The sequence below is a fragment of the Diospyros lotus genome, chromosome 3 (genome assembly GCF_014633365.1).
Source record: "Diospyros lotus cultivar Yz01 chromosome 3, ASM1463336v1, whole genome shotgun sequence".
Lineage (NCBI taxonomy): Eukaryota > Viridiplantae > Streptophyta > Magnoliopsida > Ericales > Ebenaceae > Diospyros > Diospyros lotus.
The window spans coordinates 23,001,595-23,021,470 of NC_068340.1; the positions used below are offsets into that span (position 1 = coordinate 23,001,595).

At 39.6% G+C, this 19,876-nt stretch overlaps 1 protein-coding gene across 5 annotated transcripts; it reads right to left on the reverse strand.

Moving 5' to 3' along the window:
- Positions 1 to 19,876, reverse strand: LOC127798092 (uncharacterized protein At1g26090, chloroplastic). 5 transcript variants are annotated; one of them, XM_052331404.1, is made up of 8 exons: positions 19,509 to 19,657; positions 18,483 to 18,891; positions 14,976 to 15,119; positions 14,802 to 14,876; positions 14,499 to 14,692; positions 14,245 to 14,416; positions 13,748 to 14,167; positions 2 to 380 (listed from the first exon to the last, which is right to left on the reverse strand). In XM_052331404.1, exons 3-8 carry the CDS (start codon positions 15,108 to 15,110, stop codon positions 249 to 251), a joined length of 1,128 nt encoding a protein of 375 aa, XP_052187364.1. In that variant the 5' UTR covers positions 15,111 to 15,119; positions 18,483 to 18,891; positions 19,509 to 19,657; the 3' UTR covers positions 2 to 248. The 5 variants fall into 5 exon arrangements, with proteins under 5 accessions (XP_052187360.1, XP_052187361.1, XP_052187364.1 ...); XM_052331400.1 differs by lacking the exon at positions 18,483 to 18,891 and having other exon boundaries at positions 1 to 380; positions 19,509 to 19,876; XM_052331405.1 differs by lacking the exons at positions 18,483 to 18,891; positions 19,509 to 19,657 and adding an exon at positions 16,032 to 16,483.

The window sequence follows — 19,876 nt, forward strand, 5'->3', positions numbered from 1 at the left end:
AACCAAGGGTTCAGCTGTTGAATAAAGAAAACAATGAATCTTATATGGTATTCATTCACTAGAGTTAATTTAAATTGAATGCAAATTTGAATCACATTATCTTCGGATACAAGTCAGTTTAAAGAAGAGGGGCTTTTAGTTGACAAAACACAGACAGAGAAAAGAACTGGAGGAACCTCTATGCATGCTATTTAATAGACGATCTTGACAGAACTATCTCTATGTGAAGCAAGAAATGAAGATCAAAACTACCGCAATGTGATTACAAGACTTCTGTCGGAAAACTTGGCACCTGCCACTTTTCCTTGAATCTGAGATGGCAGACGAATAATGCGCCTCTGGTCCCCTGCTTCAACCAGCAACTCTGATCCTCCCCTGAACTGTAATAGTCATAGTTTAAAAGTAAACGTCATTTTGATTCTGTTAATTTGTTGAAGGATGGCAAATATTGAAGTAGACAATCAAATCAAATACAGAAACTATAATGCAGGCAACCATTTTCAGAAACTCCTACACGTTATACAACGAATTATGGACACTTAAGGGATTGCATCCATGTCTAGACACACTGGATACAGAAACTCCTACACAATATAAGATGTGTCTGGACACAACAGGTGGTTTATTGGCTTATTCAATGGAATAACTTCGCTGAAATTGGGTCAAATTTATTCAAGTACAAACTCTCTCTTTATTTATGTGTGTGTGCGTGCGTGCGGGAGCATTCTGTTGTGGTGAAGTGTGTAAGTAGAACGAAAAACAACTCAAATTTGTGGATTCATGCATGAACGTGGGAATTGGCTCTTCTTGATTGTGTCGTTTCCTAGAAACCCATGATAAGGCATCAACTATAGGCATACTATTAAGGAGAGACAGTTGGATTAGTATGAGAAAAACTCTTTTATGTACATATCCACTTGCTTAGGTCCAAGGTCAATTAACCTTAAGCGCACTGAACTCTAGAAGTTGAAGGACTCCTCTTGGCTGAAGAAATCACTAGCTCGCCCAGCCAAATGATTGAGAGACTCAAGTAACTTCCAACCTTTAGAATCCTAAGGAGGGATAAGACAGTGCTTCCTTCCCTTTGGAGCTATTAGGGTCTTGTGTTTTAGTGGCAATAAGCTGGTGCCTTGCAGCAGGTGTGACTCCCCCTTGAGGTATTTGCTTGTGACCACTGTGAGAGAGAGAGAGAGAGAGTCAGTTACCAGTGCATGGCCACTTCGGCCATACGGGATTCTGGAACAACCCTTTAACTGCATTCCAAACTCCATAGAATGCCCCTCACTTTGTGTTGGATTTTGTGAGATTACGTACCAAATCAGGCCCAGATTTCTTGCAGAGGTTATTATGACTACCCTGTCACTCACCTATAAATAGGCACTGGGAATTGCTCTGCTCAAAATTTCTCACTAACCTCCTTCAGATGCTTCAATATTTCCCAGCCCCCATAACCTTCAGTGGCACCTTATCAGCAGCTTCTAACACTACTTGCCGATAAAAAAATAGTGACTGCTAGTACTCTATTCTCTCACTCCATCTCTGGGAACCAAACTGCTCATCAACACCTCTCGATGTTATTTGAAACATACAAATGTAAAGAGAAACCCTCATGGTTATCCAAATCAAGTCTGTCTATAGTCAAGGACCCAACATATGCATTTCTAATTCAACTTATAACACTAATTGTCCTTGTTAATGCCATAATTATAGAAATTATGACAATTTTTACCAAAAACGAAAAAATCCTAGATACTTATGGCTATTTAGGACTTAAAAGAAATGAGACAAACTATAAGAAGCAAATCTTGACTTGGGCAATGAAGTAAAGAAAATCAAAATCTTACATAAAATGGCAATTTTTTTTTTTTTTCAAACTACCTAAACAATTGAATTTGGTCCAAAATGGATGGGTGACTATAAAGAAGCTGTTGGAATAAATGTAATTAGCTGTCAATTAGCTTGTAATTAGGCCTTAATTTTAGCCTTAATTATTGTATAGCCTTATTATAAATTTCCATAGTTCTCTTCTCCTAAAAAGGGTTTTCTCTCTATCTCTTGTTCAACATTTTATCAACGCCAACCCTAACCAAACCCTAGTTCCAGCCGCTGCTGCCGCTGACCACCGCCGCCTATTGCGTCGTCCACTTCTCGTTGCTGTCGAGCGCCTGAGAAGTCGAAGGGTATCCTGCTAGATCTGAAATCGTTGGCCTTCTGCCATCGGCCTTTCTAGCCACCGGTTGCTCGAGCCATCGTCACCGTTGTGTTTGCTAGCCTTAGATTGACCCAACCCTAGAGCCCTGTTGTCAGAGCCGCCATCACGCGCCCCTCGTCAAAATTGTTTGCCAAGCGATTTTTTGCTCTAATCTCTCTCTTTGGTGCTTCGATCGCAACACCATCACCGCCATTGGACTCATCTCACTCAATCTGTCTCGATCCCAATGGTTTCGTTCCCATCCTTCGTCGCAAGAACTTTGATGAGCCTCTATCGTTTCGTCACTATGCCTTTTTTGGCACTCCAGTAACCCCCCTCTGGCATCTCATTTAGCCCTGTTTTGCCTCAGATCTATTTTTCAGAGTTGCCTTCCATCCAAAATATGGAGAGTCCAGCATCTTCAGTCACTTCCGGATCTAAATCTGCATGGTTCTCTTCGCCTTTTTTCTTCCTCACCTGTCATTACTTCTAAAAAACTGGTTGGAAGTACCAATTACATGTCTTGAGTTGCCTTTGTTGAGTTATGGTTCATGGGTCAAGGAATGGAAGATCACTTGAATAAGAAAGCCGATGAAACTTCCGATGCTAAGAGAGCAACGTGGAAAAAGACCAATGCTCTTCTCTGTAATATGTTATGGCAGACCATTGATCCAAAACTATATGTCATTTACAAGGCATACAAGACTTGTGTTCAGGTATGGAAAAAGGCCAAATCTCTTTATACTAATGATATCCAACGTCTCTATTCTATTGTTTCCACTATTGTTCATTTGAAGCAACAGGATATGGATATGTTTGAATTTCTTGGCCTCTTAGAATCTTTGAAGGAAGAGTTCAACTCTTAGTTACTAGTTAGTAATACTACAGAAAAACAATTGCAGCAACGAGATAAGTTCTATATGGTTCTGGGATTGACTGTCATTCGATCTGACCTTACTCTAGTTCGGGATCAAATATTATCCAGTCCCACTGTTCCGATGCTAGAAGATTCCTTTGCTAGACTTCTTCGGGTTTCTTCCTCGTCTTCAGTCATTGATGGTTCTCAAGTTGATTCCTCTATCTTGGCGTCACAAACTTTTGGTAGAAGAGAGTAAGGGAACAACCAAGGCAGTAACTCACAATGAGATAACCGCTCTAAATGCAATTATTGTCATAAGTGGGGCCATCTTTGAGAACGGTGTCACAAATTGCATGGTCGACCGCCATGCGCTACTAATGTGGCTTAGTTTGTTGCTGCCAATTCCCCAACAAGATAACCGCTCTAAATGCAATTATTGTCATAAGTGGGGCCATCTTTGAGAAAGGTGTCACAAATTGCATGGTCGACCGCCATGCACTACTAATGTGGCTTAGTTTGTTGCTGCCAATTCCCCAACAAAATCTTCTGAGAATCATTCTTCTCCATCTTTTGTTTTGACTAGAAGTGATTATGAGGGTTATCTTCAGTATCAGGCTTCTAAACAGGTTGCATCGTCATCCACTGCTTCTGTGGTGCACACTAGTAATTCTATTGCTTGCGTTACTCGATCTACCACTCCTGGACCATGGGTTATTGATTCTAGTGTAACCGATCATCTCTCTGGTAATCAAAGTCTTTTTTCCTGTCTGCCAACTGTTACTCTTGCCCATGGTTCCAAAACATCTGCTAGAGGCATCGGTCAAGCCCGACCGCTCCCTTCATTACCCTTAGATTCTGTTTTATATGTTCCTGGAAACCTCTTTAATCTTGCTTTTGTTAGTAAATTGACACATGCTCTTAATTGTTCCATAACCTTTTTTGCTAATTTTGCTGTTGTGCAGGACCGAGGTACGGGACAGATGATTAGTGTCGAGCGTGAGCCGCAAGAACTGTATCATCTTGACAGGCCCTCTTCACCAACAACCTGCATTTCTACTGAGTCTCCTACTCTTCTTCATAATAGTTTGGGATATCTGAGTCTATCCAAACTACAAAAGATGATCCCGCATCTTTCTAGTGTTTCCACTTTAAATTGTGAGTCATGTCAGTTTGAAAAACAGTCTCATACTTTGTTTCCAAAGCGTGTTAATAATCGGGCTACATCCCCTTTTGAACTTTTCCATAGTGATGTTTGGGTCCTTGTCATGTTCCCTTTGTTTTAGGTTTTCAGTACTTTGTCACTTTCATTGATAATTACTCTCGATGTACTTGGGTGTTCTTACTGGAAAACCATTCAGAGTTATTTACTATTTTTAAGGACTTATGTGCTGAAATTCAAACTCAATTTAACGTTTATATCTGTGCCTTTCGCAGTAACAATGCTAGAGAATATTTTTCAGCTCCTTTCATTACTTTCATGGCTTCTCAAGGTATTTTACATCAATCCTCCTGTGCCTATACAACCCAGCAGAATGGAGTTATAGAGCACAAAAATCGTCATTTGATTGAAACTGCTCGCACTCTTTTACTTCATAGTCATGTTCCTTTCCATTTTTGGGCTAATACTGTTCTCACTACATGTTACCTCATTAACCGGATGCCTTCCTCTGTCTTATAGCATGAGGTCTCCCACTCCATCGTTTTCCCTGCTCAGAGTCTTTATCTACTTCCACTTTGTGTCTTTGGTTGCACTTGTTTTGTTCATAACATGACCATTGGCCGTCCCAAACTTTCTGCAAAGGCTATCAAGTGCATTTTCCTTGGTTACTCTCAACTTCAGAAATGTTATCGGTGTTGCTCTCTTGATAAGAAGCGTTATTTCATTTTACTGATGTTACCATTTTTAAGACATCTCTTTTCTTTCTCTCATCTCTTGTCGAGAGTTGCACAGTTTCTGAGGTTCTTCCTATCCCTTACCTTTGTTCTTCCTCCTTAGATACTGCTCCTACTGCCTGAGCATCCCTTTCAGATTTATCATCGTTGTCCACATCCTCTTGCGGCTGTTGACAAAGAACCTGCTGACTCACCTCATGCTCCAACATCCTCACCTACCTCGAACTAGGCAGTTGCTTCTGAGCCAGTTGTTAATCCTTCTCCTGAGCCCATTGCCACTCGAAAAGGTATATGCTCTACTCGCAACCCTCACCCCATATACACCTTCCTTAGCTATCATGGCTTGGCTTCACCCTATTATGCTTTTGTGTCCAATTTATCTTCTATTGCTATCCCTAAAACTACCAGTGAGGCATTTTCAGATCCAAGGTGGTGCCAAGCCATGGTTGATGAAATGGATGCTCTACATTCTAGTGACACTTGAGAATTGGTTTCTCTTCCTCCTAGTAAATCTATTGTTGGCTGCCGCTGGGCCTATACTGCGAATGTTGGTCTTGATGGGAAGGTTGATCGCTTTAAGGCACGCCTGGCTGCCAAAGGTTACATTCAGATTTTCGGGTTGGATTACAGTGACACCTTTTCTCCAGTGGCTAAGATTGCCTCCATGCACTTGCTTTTATCCATTGCCACAATAAATCATTAGCCTCTCTATCAGTTGGATATAAAGAATGATTTTCTTCATGGTGATCTTCAGGAGGAAGTCTATATGGAGCAACCGCCTGGCTTTATTGCTCAGGGGGAGTTTGGATTAGTATGCAAACTTTGCCGCTCTTTTTATGGGTTGAAACAATCTTCGCAAGCTTGGTTTGGACGATTTAGTACAGTTTTACAGGAATTTGGTATAATTTGCATTGAGGCAGACAACTTTGTTTTTATCGCCACTCATTAGATGGTTAATGCATTTATCTAGTGGTTTATGTGGATGACATTGTCATCACTGGAAATGATCAGGATGATATTCTTTAACTGAAGACACATCTCTTCAAGCATTTTTAGACTAAAGATTTGGGTAAGTTGAAATATTTTCTTGGCATTGAAGTAACCCAGTCCGAAAATGGCATAGTTATTTTATAAAGGAAATATGCCTTAGACATTATTGAGGAGGCTAGCATGCTCGATTATAAATCGGTTGATACTCCCATAGACCCGAATATCAAGCTTTTATCAAGACAGAGGGAGCTATTATCTGACCCTGGTAGATATTTGTAGAAATAGAAGTATTTCTTGAATATAGAATATTCTTTATATATCTTAGATTCTATGTATATTCTTATTTCATTTTTTGTTATTTTCCTTTTGTATTATTCTCTTCCTCTATAAAGAGAATAGGAAATCATTGTATTATTGTAAGAAATAGAGAAATATATTTTCTCAATCTTGTTTAGATGGTATCGGAGCTAAAATTAGGATTAAATCACAGCCATTCAACTGTGAAACCCTAATTTTCTCCTTTCCTCTGCTATACCCTAAAAGTGTCGCCGTCCTTCACTGGCCATCCTTCGGCTGCCGCCGCCCGTACATCGGCCGCCGCCTCTGAGATCCGGCCATCCCGACCGCTGCTGCATCTTCAGGCGTCGTTGTTCTCCAGTAGGGTTCCCACCTCTGGAACGATCGCGATCCCTTAGCCTCTCGCGAAGGTCGGCTTTCATCAGTCGCACCTGTCGCGGTCCTTGGTTGCGAAGGTCGGCATTGCATCGCTCTCCAGAGCCGCCCCTACCCATCGATCGTGCTGCTTCTCCATCACGCATCGGACGTTCGCACCTGTTGCTGTTGCGAAGGTCGGCTCTGCATTGCACACCAGAGCCGCCTCCTTCGTTCTTGCTGTTTCGTTCGTGCTTCGCTCGTGTCGTTTGTGCTACTGTTTGTGCTGGACCTTTATTGTTCAGATTGGGCAACTGAGTACCCAGATCCAAGTATCCAGATTTGTGGGTCTTTGCTAGGGTGTCCAGATTTGTACAGATCTAGATCCAGCTGCTAGTGGGTCCTTGCCTCTGCTGCCCTGATCCATTTATTCAACCATCATGACTGACTCTGCATCTTCAGTCACTCCGACCTAGCAATCGCAATCTTCTCAAGACCAGTTTCGCGTTCCCCGAAACTCCTCCGGCTCACATCTGGTACAGATTACGATCATTCGTCTCAATGGTACAAATTTCCTGCGTTGGTCGCAATTTGTTCGTATGTACATTCGAGGTCGAGGAAAAATTGGCTATTTGACTGGCGCCACATTAGCCCCAGACAATAAAGACCCATTGTATGACATTTGGGATGTCAAGAATTCAATGGTGATGATGTGGCTTGTTAACTCCATGGAGGAAGAGATAAGTTCGAACTATATGTGCTTCTCTACACCAAAAGAACCATAGGATGAAGTCACTGTCATGTATTCCGATTTGGGAAATCAATACCAAATCTATGAGCTCAACTTGAAACTTAGTGAGATTCGACAAGGTAGTGATACTTTCACCATATATTTTAATTATTTAAAGCGCATTTGATAGGACTTGGATCTCTTCAATACATATGAGTGGAAAAACACAGAAGATTGCAAATATTATCAGAAAATGGTCAATGCTAACTGGGTATTTAAGTTTCTCGTTGGCCTCAATGTTGAGTATGATGAAGTCCGAGGGAGGATCGTCGGTAGAAACCCACTCCTGTCTCTTAGTAAAGCCTTCTTTGAAGTTCGGCGTGAAGAAAGCCGAAGACTGGCTATGTTGGGCAAGAAAAAGAGTGGAGAAAGTGGGCTATCTGAAAATATGGCGCTCGTGATTGCTGATGCTAATGCTGGTGGGCGGCATATTGCGAGTCAACGAAAGGCGGAAGAAAAACCTCGTGTTTGGTGTGATCATTGCAATAAACCACGCCATACTCGGGAGACCTGTTGGGTGCTTCATGGCAAGCCAGCCAATTGGAAGTCTAGATCGAAGCGATCCCAACCTACTGCTCATGAAGTTGATGCAGGACCATTCAACAAAGAGCAACTTGATCAACTTCTGCGACTGCTAAAGCTTAATCTGTCCCCCGGTACACCCAATTGTTCTTTGGCCTATTCAGGTAGAAACTCTTTTGCCCTATCTAGCTCTTTTCAGTCTGTTCCATGGATCATTGATTCAGGAGCATCTGATCATATGATTGGTTTATTGCATCTGTTCAACTCGTATATTCCTTGTTCTGGTAGTGAAAAAATAAGAATAGTCGATGGTAGTCTTTCACCTATTGCAGGTAAAGGTCTCATTAAACTTTCTGACAATATTGATCTTCAATTAGTACTCCATGTTCCTAAACTTACCTGCAATCTTCTTTCTATTAGTAAACTCTCCAAAGATTCTAACTGTCGTGTTATCTTTTTTGATTCCTATTGCATTTTTCAGGCCTAGAACTCGAGGAAAACGATTGGCAGTGCTAGAGAAATAAACGGGCTCTACTATTTAGATGGGGATGTCTTGCGTAATAAAAAAGCTCACGGGCTGAGTGGTATTAGTTCTACTTCTGTTTCTAATCAAATAATGCAGTGGCATCTTAGGCTAGGCCATCATAGTTTTCCTTACTTGAAAAATTTATTTCCTACATTGTTTAAAGGAGTGGATCCTTCTATGTTTCATTGCGAGAGTTGTCATTTATCCAAAGATCATCGTGTTAAATTTCTTTCAAAACCCTATTGTCCTTCAAAACCATTATATTTAATACATAGTGATGTTTGGGGCCCTTCTAAGGTCTCCACTTTGTCTAGCAAAAAGTGATTTGTTACTTTTATTGATGATCATACTCGAGTTTGTTGGGTTTACTTACTTGCAAAGAAATCCGATGTGCTTAGAACTTTTAAGGATTTTTTTCATCTGATTGAAGCTCAATTTAACACAAAAATTTGTATTCTTCAATCTGATAATGGCATTGAATATTTTAATGAATCTTTGGGGGTTTTTTTTAAAAGAAAAAGGAATTTTACATCAATCCACTTGCCGTGAAACTCCCCAACAAAATGGTATTGCTGAATGGAAAAATCGACATCTACTTGAGGTTGCCAGGGCCATTATGTTTTCTATGAATGTCCCTAAATACCTCTGGGGTGATGCAATTTTAACAGCTTCCTATCTCATCAATCGTATGCCCACTCGTGTTCTACAGTTTCAAACCCCCTTACACTCTTTGACACAACTCTTCCCTCTCTGTTGTATATATTCTGAGTTACCCTTAAAAGTTTTTGGATGCACTTGCTTTGTTTATGTTCCTCAAATATTTCGTTTCAAATTGGATCCCACAGCTGAAAAATGTGTCATTCTGGGCTATGCACCAAATAAAAAAGGGTACAAATGCTTTAATCCTGTTACCAAAAAAACTTATATTAGTATGGATGTATCTTTCCTCGAAACTCAACCCTACTTTCCCAAAAATCATCTTCAGGGGGAGCATATTGAGAAAGAAGATAATTTTTTGAATTCTAATGTTGAGGAGGATAATTACTTAAAACTCTATGATCCTCGTCCTACCATGATTGGTGCTCTCCCCCACTCTGATAAACAACTCAAGGATATAAATGTTTCAAATATTGTGGAACAGGATGTGTCTGGTTCACAGGTGCCTAGCATGATGGGATCGGAACCAGGGGGAGAATTACCACAAACAGATCAAAATATTCCAAAACTGGAGCATTAGTTTTATACTAGAAGACAAACCCTGAAGAATACTATCAATTCGAATATTCCTCTAACAATTGAACAATCAACGTCTTCGAGTGATGGGGTTTCCGATAGTTCTTCTTCTTCTCATGGTAACTCTAAACTCACTCCTCCAGATTATTCTTCATTTGATTTGTTTGATCTTGATGTCCCTTTGCTACTAGGAAATAAGTGAGATCTTGTACCAAACACCTAATTGCTAAATACCTGTTATACCAAAAATTGTCCAATCATCACAAGGCCTTTCTTTCAAATATTTCTAACCTGCATGTCCCAAGAACAATTCAGGATGCCCTTGGTGACCCAGATTGGAAGTTAGCAGTCCAGGAGGAAATGAGTGTTCTTAGAAAGAATGAAACTTGGGAGATTGTGAACAAATCAGAAGGCAAGACAACAGTAGGTTGTAAGTGGGTATTTACTATAAAATGTAAGGCAGATGGGAGCATTGAAAGATACAAAGCAAGGTTGGTTGCTAAGGGTTTCACCCAAACATACAACATCGACTATCAAGAAACATTTGCTTCAGTAGCTAAAATAAACTCCATTCGAGTTCTCCTCTCCCTTGCAGTGAATCTTGATTGGCCATTCCACCAATTTGATGTTAAGAATGCCTTCCTAAATGGTGATTTAGAAGAAGAAGTGTTTATGGATCTTTCACTAGGGTTTGAAAAGAGCCTCGGTACAAACAAGGTATGTCGTTTAAAAAAATCATTGTATGGTCTAAAATAGTCTCCGAGAGCGTGGTTTGAAAGATTTGGAAATGCGGTAAAAAGCTATGGTTACATTCATAGCCAAGCAGACCACACACTATTCTTCAAGCACGCCAACGACGGTAAGAAAGCAATCTTAATTGTCTATGTGGATGATATAATAATGACTGGTGATGACAAGGGAGAGATTGAAGAGCTTAAAATGAGATTAGCTCACGAGTTTGAGATCAAGGACTTGGGTCCTCTAAAGTACTTTCTTAGGATGGAATTTGCAAAATCTAAGGAGGGGATCATTGTCAACCAACGTAAGTATATTTTGGATTTACTCAATGAAACAAGAATGCTTGGGTGTAAGGTTGCTGAAACTCCTATTGAACCCAACTTAAAACTTCAACCTGCCGAGGCCAAGAATGTGGTAGAAAGGAAGAAATATCAAAGACTTGTGAGTAGACTTATCTATTTATCCCATACTCGACTAGACATAGCCTTTGTTGTAAGTGTTGTAAGTCAATTTATGCACTCACCTGATTCACAACATTTTGAAGCTACCTACAGAATTCTGCGGTACCTAAAGGGAACCCTTGGGAAAGGTCTACTTTTTAGAAAACGTGGACATCTTCATGTAGAGGCTTATACAGATGCGGATTGGGCATGCAGTATAACTGACCGAAGATCTACATCAAGTTATTGCACTTTTGTGGGAGGCAATCCTGTTACTTAGAGGAGTAAGAAACAAAATGTGGTGGCCAGAAGCAGTGCTGAAGATGAATTTCGTGCAGTTGCCCACCCATGGTATTTGTGAGGTCATGTGGATAAAGAGGCTTCTATCAGACTTGAGGGTCTCCACTTCCCTTCCAGCTAAAGTTTACTGTGATAATAAAGCTGCAATCTCTATTGCTTATAATCTAGTTATCCATGACAAGACAAAACATGTAGAGGTGGATAAATACTTTATTAAGGAAAAAATTGATAATGGAGTAATTTGTATGCCCTATATTCCAACAGTTGACCAAGTGGCTGACATTCTTACAAAATGAGTACATAGAACTCAGTTTGAGAAATTTGTGAGCAAGCTTGCCATGGAAGATATCTTCAAGCCAGCTTGAGGGGGAGTGTAGAAATAGAAGTATTTCTTGAATATAGAATATTCTTTGTATATCTTAGATTCTATGTATATTCTATGTATATTCCTATTTCCTTTTTTGTTATTTTCCTTTTGTATTATTCTCTTCCTCTATAAAGAGAATAGGGAAATCATTGTATTATTGTAAGAAATAGAGAAATATATTTTCTCAATTTTGTTTAGAATATCGTAGACTTGTCGAAAAGCTAAACTACCTCACTATCACTCGACCAAACATCTCTTTTGTTGTTAGTGGGGTTATCAATTTTTGCAGCCTCCATGTGATAGTCATTGGGATGTTGTTGTTTGCATTCTTAGATATATCAAAGGCGCACCAAGTTAGGGATTGTTACATGAAGATAAGGATCATACCCAGGTGATTGGGTATTTTGATGCTGATTGGGCAGGATCTCCCTTAGATAGATGCTTTACTTCCGAGTATTGTGTTCTAATTTGTGGCAACTTGATATCTTGGAAGAGTAAGAAGCAGGATATGGTTGCTAGGTTTAGTGTCGAAGCAGAATACCGTGCTATGGCCTTCGTAACATGTGAACTTATATGACTGAAACAATTGCTTCAAGAATTAAAATATGGTGAGGTGACGCAAATGAAGTTAATCTGCGATAATCAAGCCGCCTTGCATATAACCTCAAATCATGTTTTTCATAAGAGGACCAAACACATAGAAATTGACTATAATTTCATCAGAGAAAAGATTTTATCCAGATGTATTGCCACTAGCTTTGTCAATTCATTCGATCAACTAGCAGACGTCTTTACTAAGTCTCTTCAAGGTCCTCGTATTGGTTTCATTTGTAACAAACTTGGTGCATATGACCTATAAGCTCCAGCTTGAAGGGGAGTGTTGGAATAAATGTAATTAACATGTAATCAGCTGTCAATTTACTTGTAATTAGGCCTTATGTTAGCCTTAATTATTGTATAACCTTACTATAAATTTCAATAGAAGGAGGCTAGACCTTACATAGTTCTCTTCTCCTAAAAAGGGTTTTCTCTCTATATCTTGTTCAACAAAAGCTATGGGTTTCAACTTCATCATTATCATGATAATCTTGACAAAAACACCACTCCTAATTTTTTTTTTTGTGTGTGAGGCTATTATTGCCTTTTTATGATTCAGTGCATTAGGAGCCAAGCTTTTTTGTGTAATTCAACTCCATCCATGTTGCTAAATTATTCTAGATCTTAATTTTTATGTGTTTACCATTGCAATGAACAAAGATAATATATACATATATATTTCAAAGTGTTAAGTTTATTTATTTTGCTAGATGATTTATCGATTAGTAATTTTTTAAAATTGTTGTATAGTGATGTGTAATTGAAGAAATAGTGTTGCTTCATAATGACAATGATTTAAATTTATGAATTGATTTGTATCTTCAATATTGAATTATTTTTTTCAGTAATTGGTGGGTTATGGATATTAATTTTAAAGAGATAAATATATCCTCAACTTTTTCAAATTTTGTGTTGACATCCATATATCCATATTTGTGACCAAGTTTCCAAGCATCATTTATCACACAGAGATTACATATATTTGATTTAGAAATCTATTCTAACATATATAGCCTAAACCTTTTTTTTCTGTAAATATATAGCCTAAACCTTACTAAGCCTCTTTTCTTCTTTACTCTGTGAGAAGTCCAAAAAGGCATCCCTAATGTATGAGGCTTCTCACTTTGCAGGAGTCAAGGAAGAGTCATTCTTGTACCTAGCCTTACCCTTGCTTTGCGGAGAGGTTGTTTCTGCAATTTGAACCCGTCACAAAGGAGCCGTCTTAGAGTGACATGCATTTCAGTTATCATTGCTAAGTCTAACCCAATGATTTCAGATTCCCAAGGAACCAGCAATATAAATTGGGATCTCTAGAAGGATCGCTACTAGAAGGATGATGTAGAAGATGATCACACAAGAACTCACAATGATACTAAGAACAAATCTCAATTTTATTTATCGATTTATACTCAATTCAAGGACGCCTTCCAATATATAGCAAAAATAGTTATACAGAGCAACAATAAACCTTATTTTGAAAAAGAATCAAATTAAAGAAATCAGAGATTAATTAGGAAATACAAGCTAGTGTCCTAATTTTTGCCTTAATACTAAAAATCTCAAATCCTAGTTTTTTAGGCCTCCATCAGAAGACTTAAACCATAATAAGACATTAGTTTGTGAGCAAAGTAAAAGATGTTGGAAGCATACTTGGTATAGCTTGATTTCTGACTTGTCAAAACCTGGCATAAAGAGATTGACTGTTTTCTTGGCGACATTGAACTGGACTGAAGGCACAATCAGGTTGCTGTTGGTTCTTTTCAGAGAAAGAAGCTCCCTTGCATCTTCACTGATCTTGTACAGCATTATCTCATTCCAATCTGGAGGAGAACCCAATAAAGGAGGTGGAATTGGACAATAAGGCAGTGGTGAAAAGTTGTTCTTGACAGTCTCTGTTGATTCTACACTAGAATTTGGAGACACGATTCCAAGTGCACCAGAAACCTGTGCACCAGCTTGGATTGCACACCCCCAATAACGTAATGCAGCATTAACAGAAACTGGATTTTCTGGATCCATCACGAGGTAGCAGCCAAATCTACTTTGTTCCACAAAGACAGAAGATCCTCTCTAAAAGGCATACAACCAATGGAATTCTTAATAGAGTTACATCAGCACAAAACAGAATGAAATGGCAATCATCATACCTCCAGAGTTAGTTCTAGATCATCCCAAATCTCAGTACTCAGTTTTCCATTTAGATTGGACCCTCTGCTGCTCAAACTAATAGCTTCATCTGCAAGTCTCAATAGAGAGGGCCCAGCTAACCTCCCAAGATCAGTCCTTTCAGACAAGTGCCGCAAATATTTTAAGTACAACCTGTACAGAAACATGTAATCACACAAATTATAATAATATGAGAAAGAGAGAAGACAGGAAGGGATGGGGAGAGAGGAGAGACCTTGCTTTGCTGGTTGCACCAATCATTCGTATTGTTTCTTCAGTACTCACACCATCGTATACAATAATATCAAATTTGTCTCTATCCCGGTTCATCTGAGACATATTCCTTAAGAATCCTACAAGATTTTCAAGTGCTAAGGCTGAAAATATGGTGTCCATGCCAGGCAGCACCCCAAGCTCTTCCCCAACCACCTATATTAATACGAAGATAGGTGGATGAGAATTCTCGGAAAATAAAAACATAATTGATGAAAACAATATTTTCAGTACCAAACAATCAAAATGATTGTCACATACCCACCCCTTCAAGTACTCCCTGGGTCATATTAAGACGAGCATCTGCTTCCTTAAGCCGCTTGAGAGGTTCAAGCAGCATCTACAGTTTTGGGAAATAATTTATACAAAGTCAGACCAAGAAAGTTAAAATCCAATATCAGAGAGAGTAAAAAACACATAAGAAGAAAGAAAAACATACTCTAGTAGTTTCTAGCCTAACAGCTGAAAGATTGATGTTTAATGTTGTGGGAGAAGTTCCAATCTTACAATTTAGAAGATAGTCAGCAGTAGGATCTTGGGAATGTATCACCAGGCATGTTTTAAGCCCAGCCATAGCATAATGCTGATCGGAAAAATTAACAGATTAGTTAAAATCTCAAGACAGTTATAGCTCATGGAACCTTGCACAAAGTAAAAGAAGAGTGTCAATTACTAGCATAACCATTAAATGCATTTTTCCTTTTCTCCCTAAGTAAAGTTAATTTTATAGAAGATATAAGTCCCAGAAAAGAAGAACGCTAGTCTTTTATACTTCTATACAGGTCTTATACCAATGAACCATAGACCTGATCGGAAAAATTAACTGATTAGTTAAAATCTCAAGACAGTTATAGCTCATGGAACCTTGCACAAAGTAAAAGAAGAGTGTCAATTACTAGCATAACCATTAAATTCATTTTTCCTTTTCTCCCCAAGTAAAGTTAATTTTATAGAAGATATAAGTCCCAGAAAAGAAGAACGCTAGTCTTATACCAATGAACCATAGACCTGCCTCTATACATCTTCATGGACATACAAATTCCTCAAGAAAAGAACTGAATTTCATACAGACAGCATCAAGCATAAAGGGGTATAGCCAAAGATTTATATTTCAATGCCCAAGACAACCATACCATAAAAGACTTCTAAAGGAAGAAGGCAAAATCAATCGTAAAATGCATTTGCACAGGGTACCCAAAATAAACCAGATATATCCATGATTGAAGAACAAGCGGTATGAGTTAAATCCTTCTCAATTCAGAACGTCAATACCTCTTAGTTTTCTTTCATTCTTGGTCAGATATGCAACTTTGTTGAAACAGTAGCACAAATGTGTATACAGAAATTCCACTAGTAATACCAACAACCCAAAAGCTCAACAGTCACAGCGTATATATGATACTCACCAACTATAGCTAACAGAGAATAGGGGTAAACCACAGCAATATAAATTGCGATATAACAGCAGCAAGCTAGCAGAGACAGAGACGCAAACCTAGATTCCGGTGACGGAAACGGCAATCGGAAAAGCTGGAAGACCGAGGCACGCGAAAGGTGCTGACTTGAAGATAGTAATGCCCTACTCTAGTCACTCGCAGGCTCCGGCGTCTGTCAACGGGATACAACGGTCTACTCTAACGAACGACGACCACGATCGGCCGGATCTGGCAGAACTTGAGGAAGGAACTTGCTCTCTGACAGCGAATAGAGAATCGGAAACAGGGAAGAGCTCGGATGTGGGCGATGATCCAAAAGCACAGCTGGACCAGCCTTTTATGGCTGAATCGAGGGCACCTAGCAGACACAACAATGAAGACTGCATTGAACGTCGGCTTTCAATTCCGACACTTGAAGCAGTCGAACCAGCAGCACGATTAATGGAGGCCACTTGGCAAACAGACCATCGTTGGAGGGAATGGAAATAAAAAATAAAGAAAATAATTTAAATTTCCTTTACATAAAATATATATATGTATACCAATGTATACCAACCCGACCCACCTGTCCGATCGACTGGACGGACGGCGACGACAAGGGAGCGTGCGAGGGCCAAGGGGTGCCCCTTAAGGCCCAAACCCAAGTGAGAGGGAGAAATATAAATACTCACTCCCATCTCTTTACACAACCAATGTAGGACAAACACCCACACTCGCACTTACACTCACACACTATAATACACAACAATCCCCCACGTGTGTAAGTGTGCTAAACCAAATAAATCGACACGACGCCACAAAGAGCAAACAAACAAGTTATGCATCAGGCAAGGTATCTTTTGGACTTGAACCTTCCTTAGTGAGTATCTATCGAACTTACCGAAGAAATAGTGAGCCCAGCTTTTGAACTATCCTTCTGGTGATAAATCAAGACAACAAATATCACACAAAACTCATCTTATACCTTCGAGTTCTATACGATTGTGTTCATTTTAGTCCTGGACAGTATCTTGAATTCATGAGAGCTCTAGAGAACCCAAGCCCTTAGAACAGTTCTCATAGAAACGACCCACTTCCACTCTCACATAGGTAATCATTGATTAAGAGTACTCTGTCACTACTCCTCTTATAACAAGATACCAATATTACATTTATCATTGACATAATACACACTCTCTTCGCTACCAGGTACTAGGGAAAGAACTATAAGTTCCTCAGTATGTAGACTATGAATTATTCCAGCTAGTTTGCCTATTTAACCCAGATCTTGGGATCTCCAATCATCTGGGTTAGGTTGCTACCAGAAAATTCATTTCGTAGGCTTTACCTCCATTCCCTTCAATGTATAGGTGACTTACTTCCTTGCCACTCCTTTTATCAAAGGATCTGCCAAATTTTCCTTAGACTTTACTTAGTCGATGGAAATTATTCCATTGGTAAACAGCTGTCTTATGGTATTATGCCTGCGCCTAATATGTCTTGACTTCCCATTGTAAACACTATTTTTAGCTCGCATTAAAGCAGCTAAATTGTCACAATAGATACATATGGCGTTCGCAGGCTTTGGCCACAGTGAAACGTCTTCAAGGAAATTTCAAAGTCATTTAGCTTCTTCACCTGCTTTGTCCAAAGCGATGAACTCTGATTCCATAGTAGATCGTGCTATGCACGTCTGTTTTGAAGACTTTCACGATACAATAGCTCCACCTAAGGTAAACACGTACCCACTGATTGACTTAGTCTCCATGCTATCAGTGATCCAATTAGCATCACTAAATCCTTCCAGTACTAGTGGATATGGATACCTCGTGTAGTGCAACCCATACTCAAACGTGTGCCTCAAATACCTGAGTACCTTGACAAGGGCATCCCAATGGTCACGTCCAAGATTGCTCGTGTATCTCGCTAACCTACCTATTGAGTAGGCAATATCGGGTCTTGTGCAATCCATGATGTACATTAAACTTCTGATGACCCGAGCAAGTACCAAAGGAGATACACTTTCACCATTATTCTTCTTTAATTTAGAATTTGGATCAAATGAAGTAATTGCAAGGCTTACTCTCAAAATGACCAAACCTGTGTAACACTTTCTCGATATAGTGTGATTGAGAAAGTATATACCCTTTGGCATTCTTTGTTATCCGAATTTCAAGAATGACACCAGCAAGTCTTTCATATCAAAGTTGAAATTCAACACCTTCTTTGTGGATTCTATGACACTTCTATCAGTGCCCATAATCAACATATCATCCATATACAAATACACAATGACACACTCGTGATCTATGGTTTTAACATAGACACATTTATCACACTCATTTATTTTGAACCAATTTGCTAGCATAGTGTGATCAAATTTCTCGTGCCATTGCTTTGATGCTTGTTTCAGTCCATAAAGAGACTTTATAAGCTTGCACACTTTCTTTTCATGTCCCTTTACGACAAACCCTTCAGCAATATAAATTGCGATGTAACAATAGCAAGCAAGCAAAGACAAAGACACAAACCTAGATTTCGATGATGGAAACGGCAATCGAAAAAGTTGGAAGACCGAGGCACGCGAAAGGTGCTGACTTGAAGACAGTAACACCCTGCTCTGGTCACTCGTAGGCTCCGGCGTCTATCAATGGGATACAATGGTCTACTCCGGCGAACAACAACCACAATCGGCCGGATCTAGCAGAACTCGAGGAAGGAACTTGCTCTCTAACAACGAACAAAGAATCAGAAACAGAGGAGCTCGGATGTGGGCGATGATCGAAAAGGACAGCTCGACCAGCCTTTTATAGCTGAGTTGAGGGCACCGAGTAGACACAACAATGAAGATTGCATTGAACGTTGGCTTTCAATTCTGATGCTTGAAGCAGTCAAACCAGCAGCATGATTAATGGTGGTCGCTCGGCAAGCAGATTGTCGCTGGAGGGAAAGGAAACAAAAAATAAAGAGAATAATTTAAATTACCTTTATATAAAATATATATGTATATCGACCCGACAGACGGCAGCGCACGCAAGGGCCAAGGGGTTCGCCTGCTCACAAAATCTAGGTGTCCCTTAGGGCCCAAACTCAAGTGAGAGCGAGGAGTATAAATACCCAATCCCATCTCTTTACACAACCAATGTGGGACAAACAGCCACACTCACACTTACACTCACACACTATAATACACAACACAATTATCATGGAAGTAAAACATGCTTCATAAACACTCAATTCGGTCACGATTACCCTCTGCAAAACAACTCATCGTTTCTTATTTCCCCTACCCTTTTACCCTTCCCAATCAATCGAACAATTTTGCCATTTTCTTATAACCTATCAGTGATCAAATTGTTTCACGAAATGAAGGCATGTTTTTCCGTTAGGATCGGCAAGTTCATGGAGAGCAGAAAAAATTCCAGAAAATTACAAAGAGAAATTTCTCAGGTGCCAAGCAAACAATCTTACAAGCCAAGCCCAATTCATTCAATAAATCAAACCAAAAAAAAGAAAAACAACAAAGGATGGGGTAGAAATAATATAATTGGAAGTACCTGAGCTGCGAAGACGGCGGAGGTGGTCTTGCCGGAGCCCCCTTTACCCAGAAAAGTGACCAATTTGGTAGTTTTATTGGGAGGGACATCAGCGTCCGAAGAAGCGGCCGCCATGATCAAAACTCGAGCGGCTCTCCTGGCAAGCTTCAGAGAGTTGTTGCTGGCAATGGACAGTGAAGAATAAGATGGAGATGAAGGGAAGAGGAGTGGAGTTGTGTAAGCCATTTTTGCACTGTGGATCTTCAAACTTCCTCAGCGGCGAGTGGAGAGTGAATATTGGTTAAATGCGCCCTGAATTTTGGTGTTTCGACACAGGCTATCCCTTGCTTTATTCACATATATAAATTCAATAATTCCTCCCCCAAAAA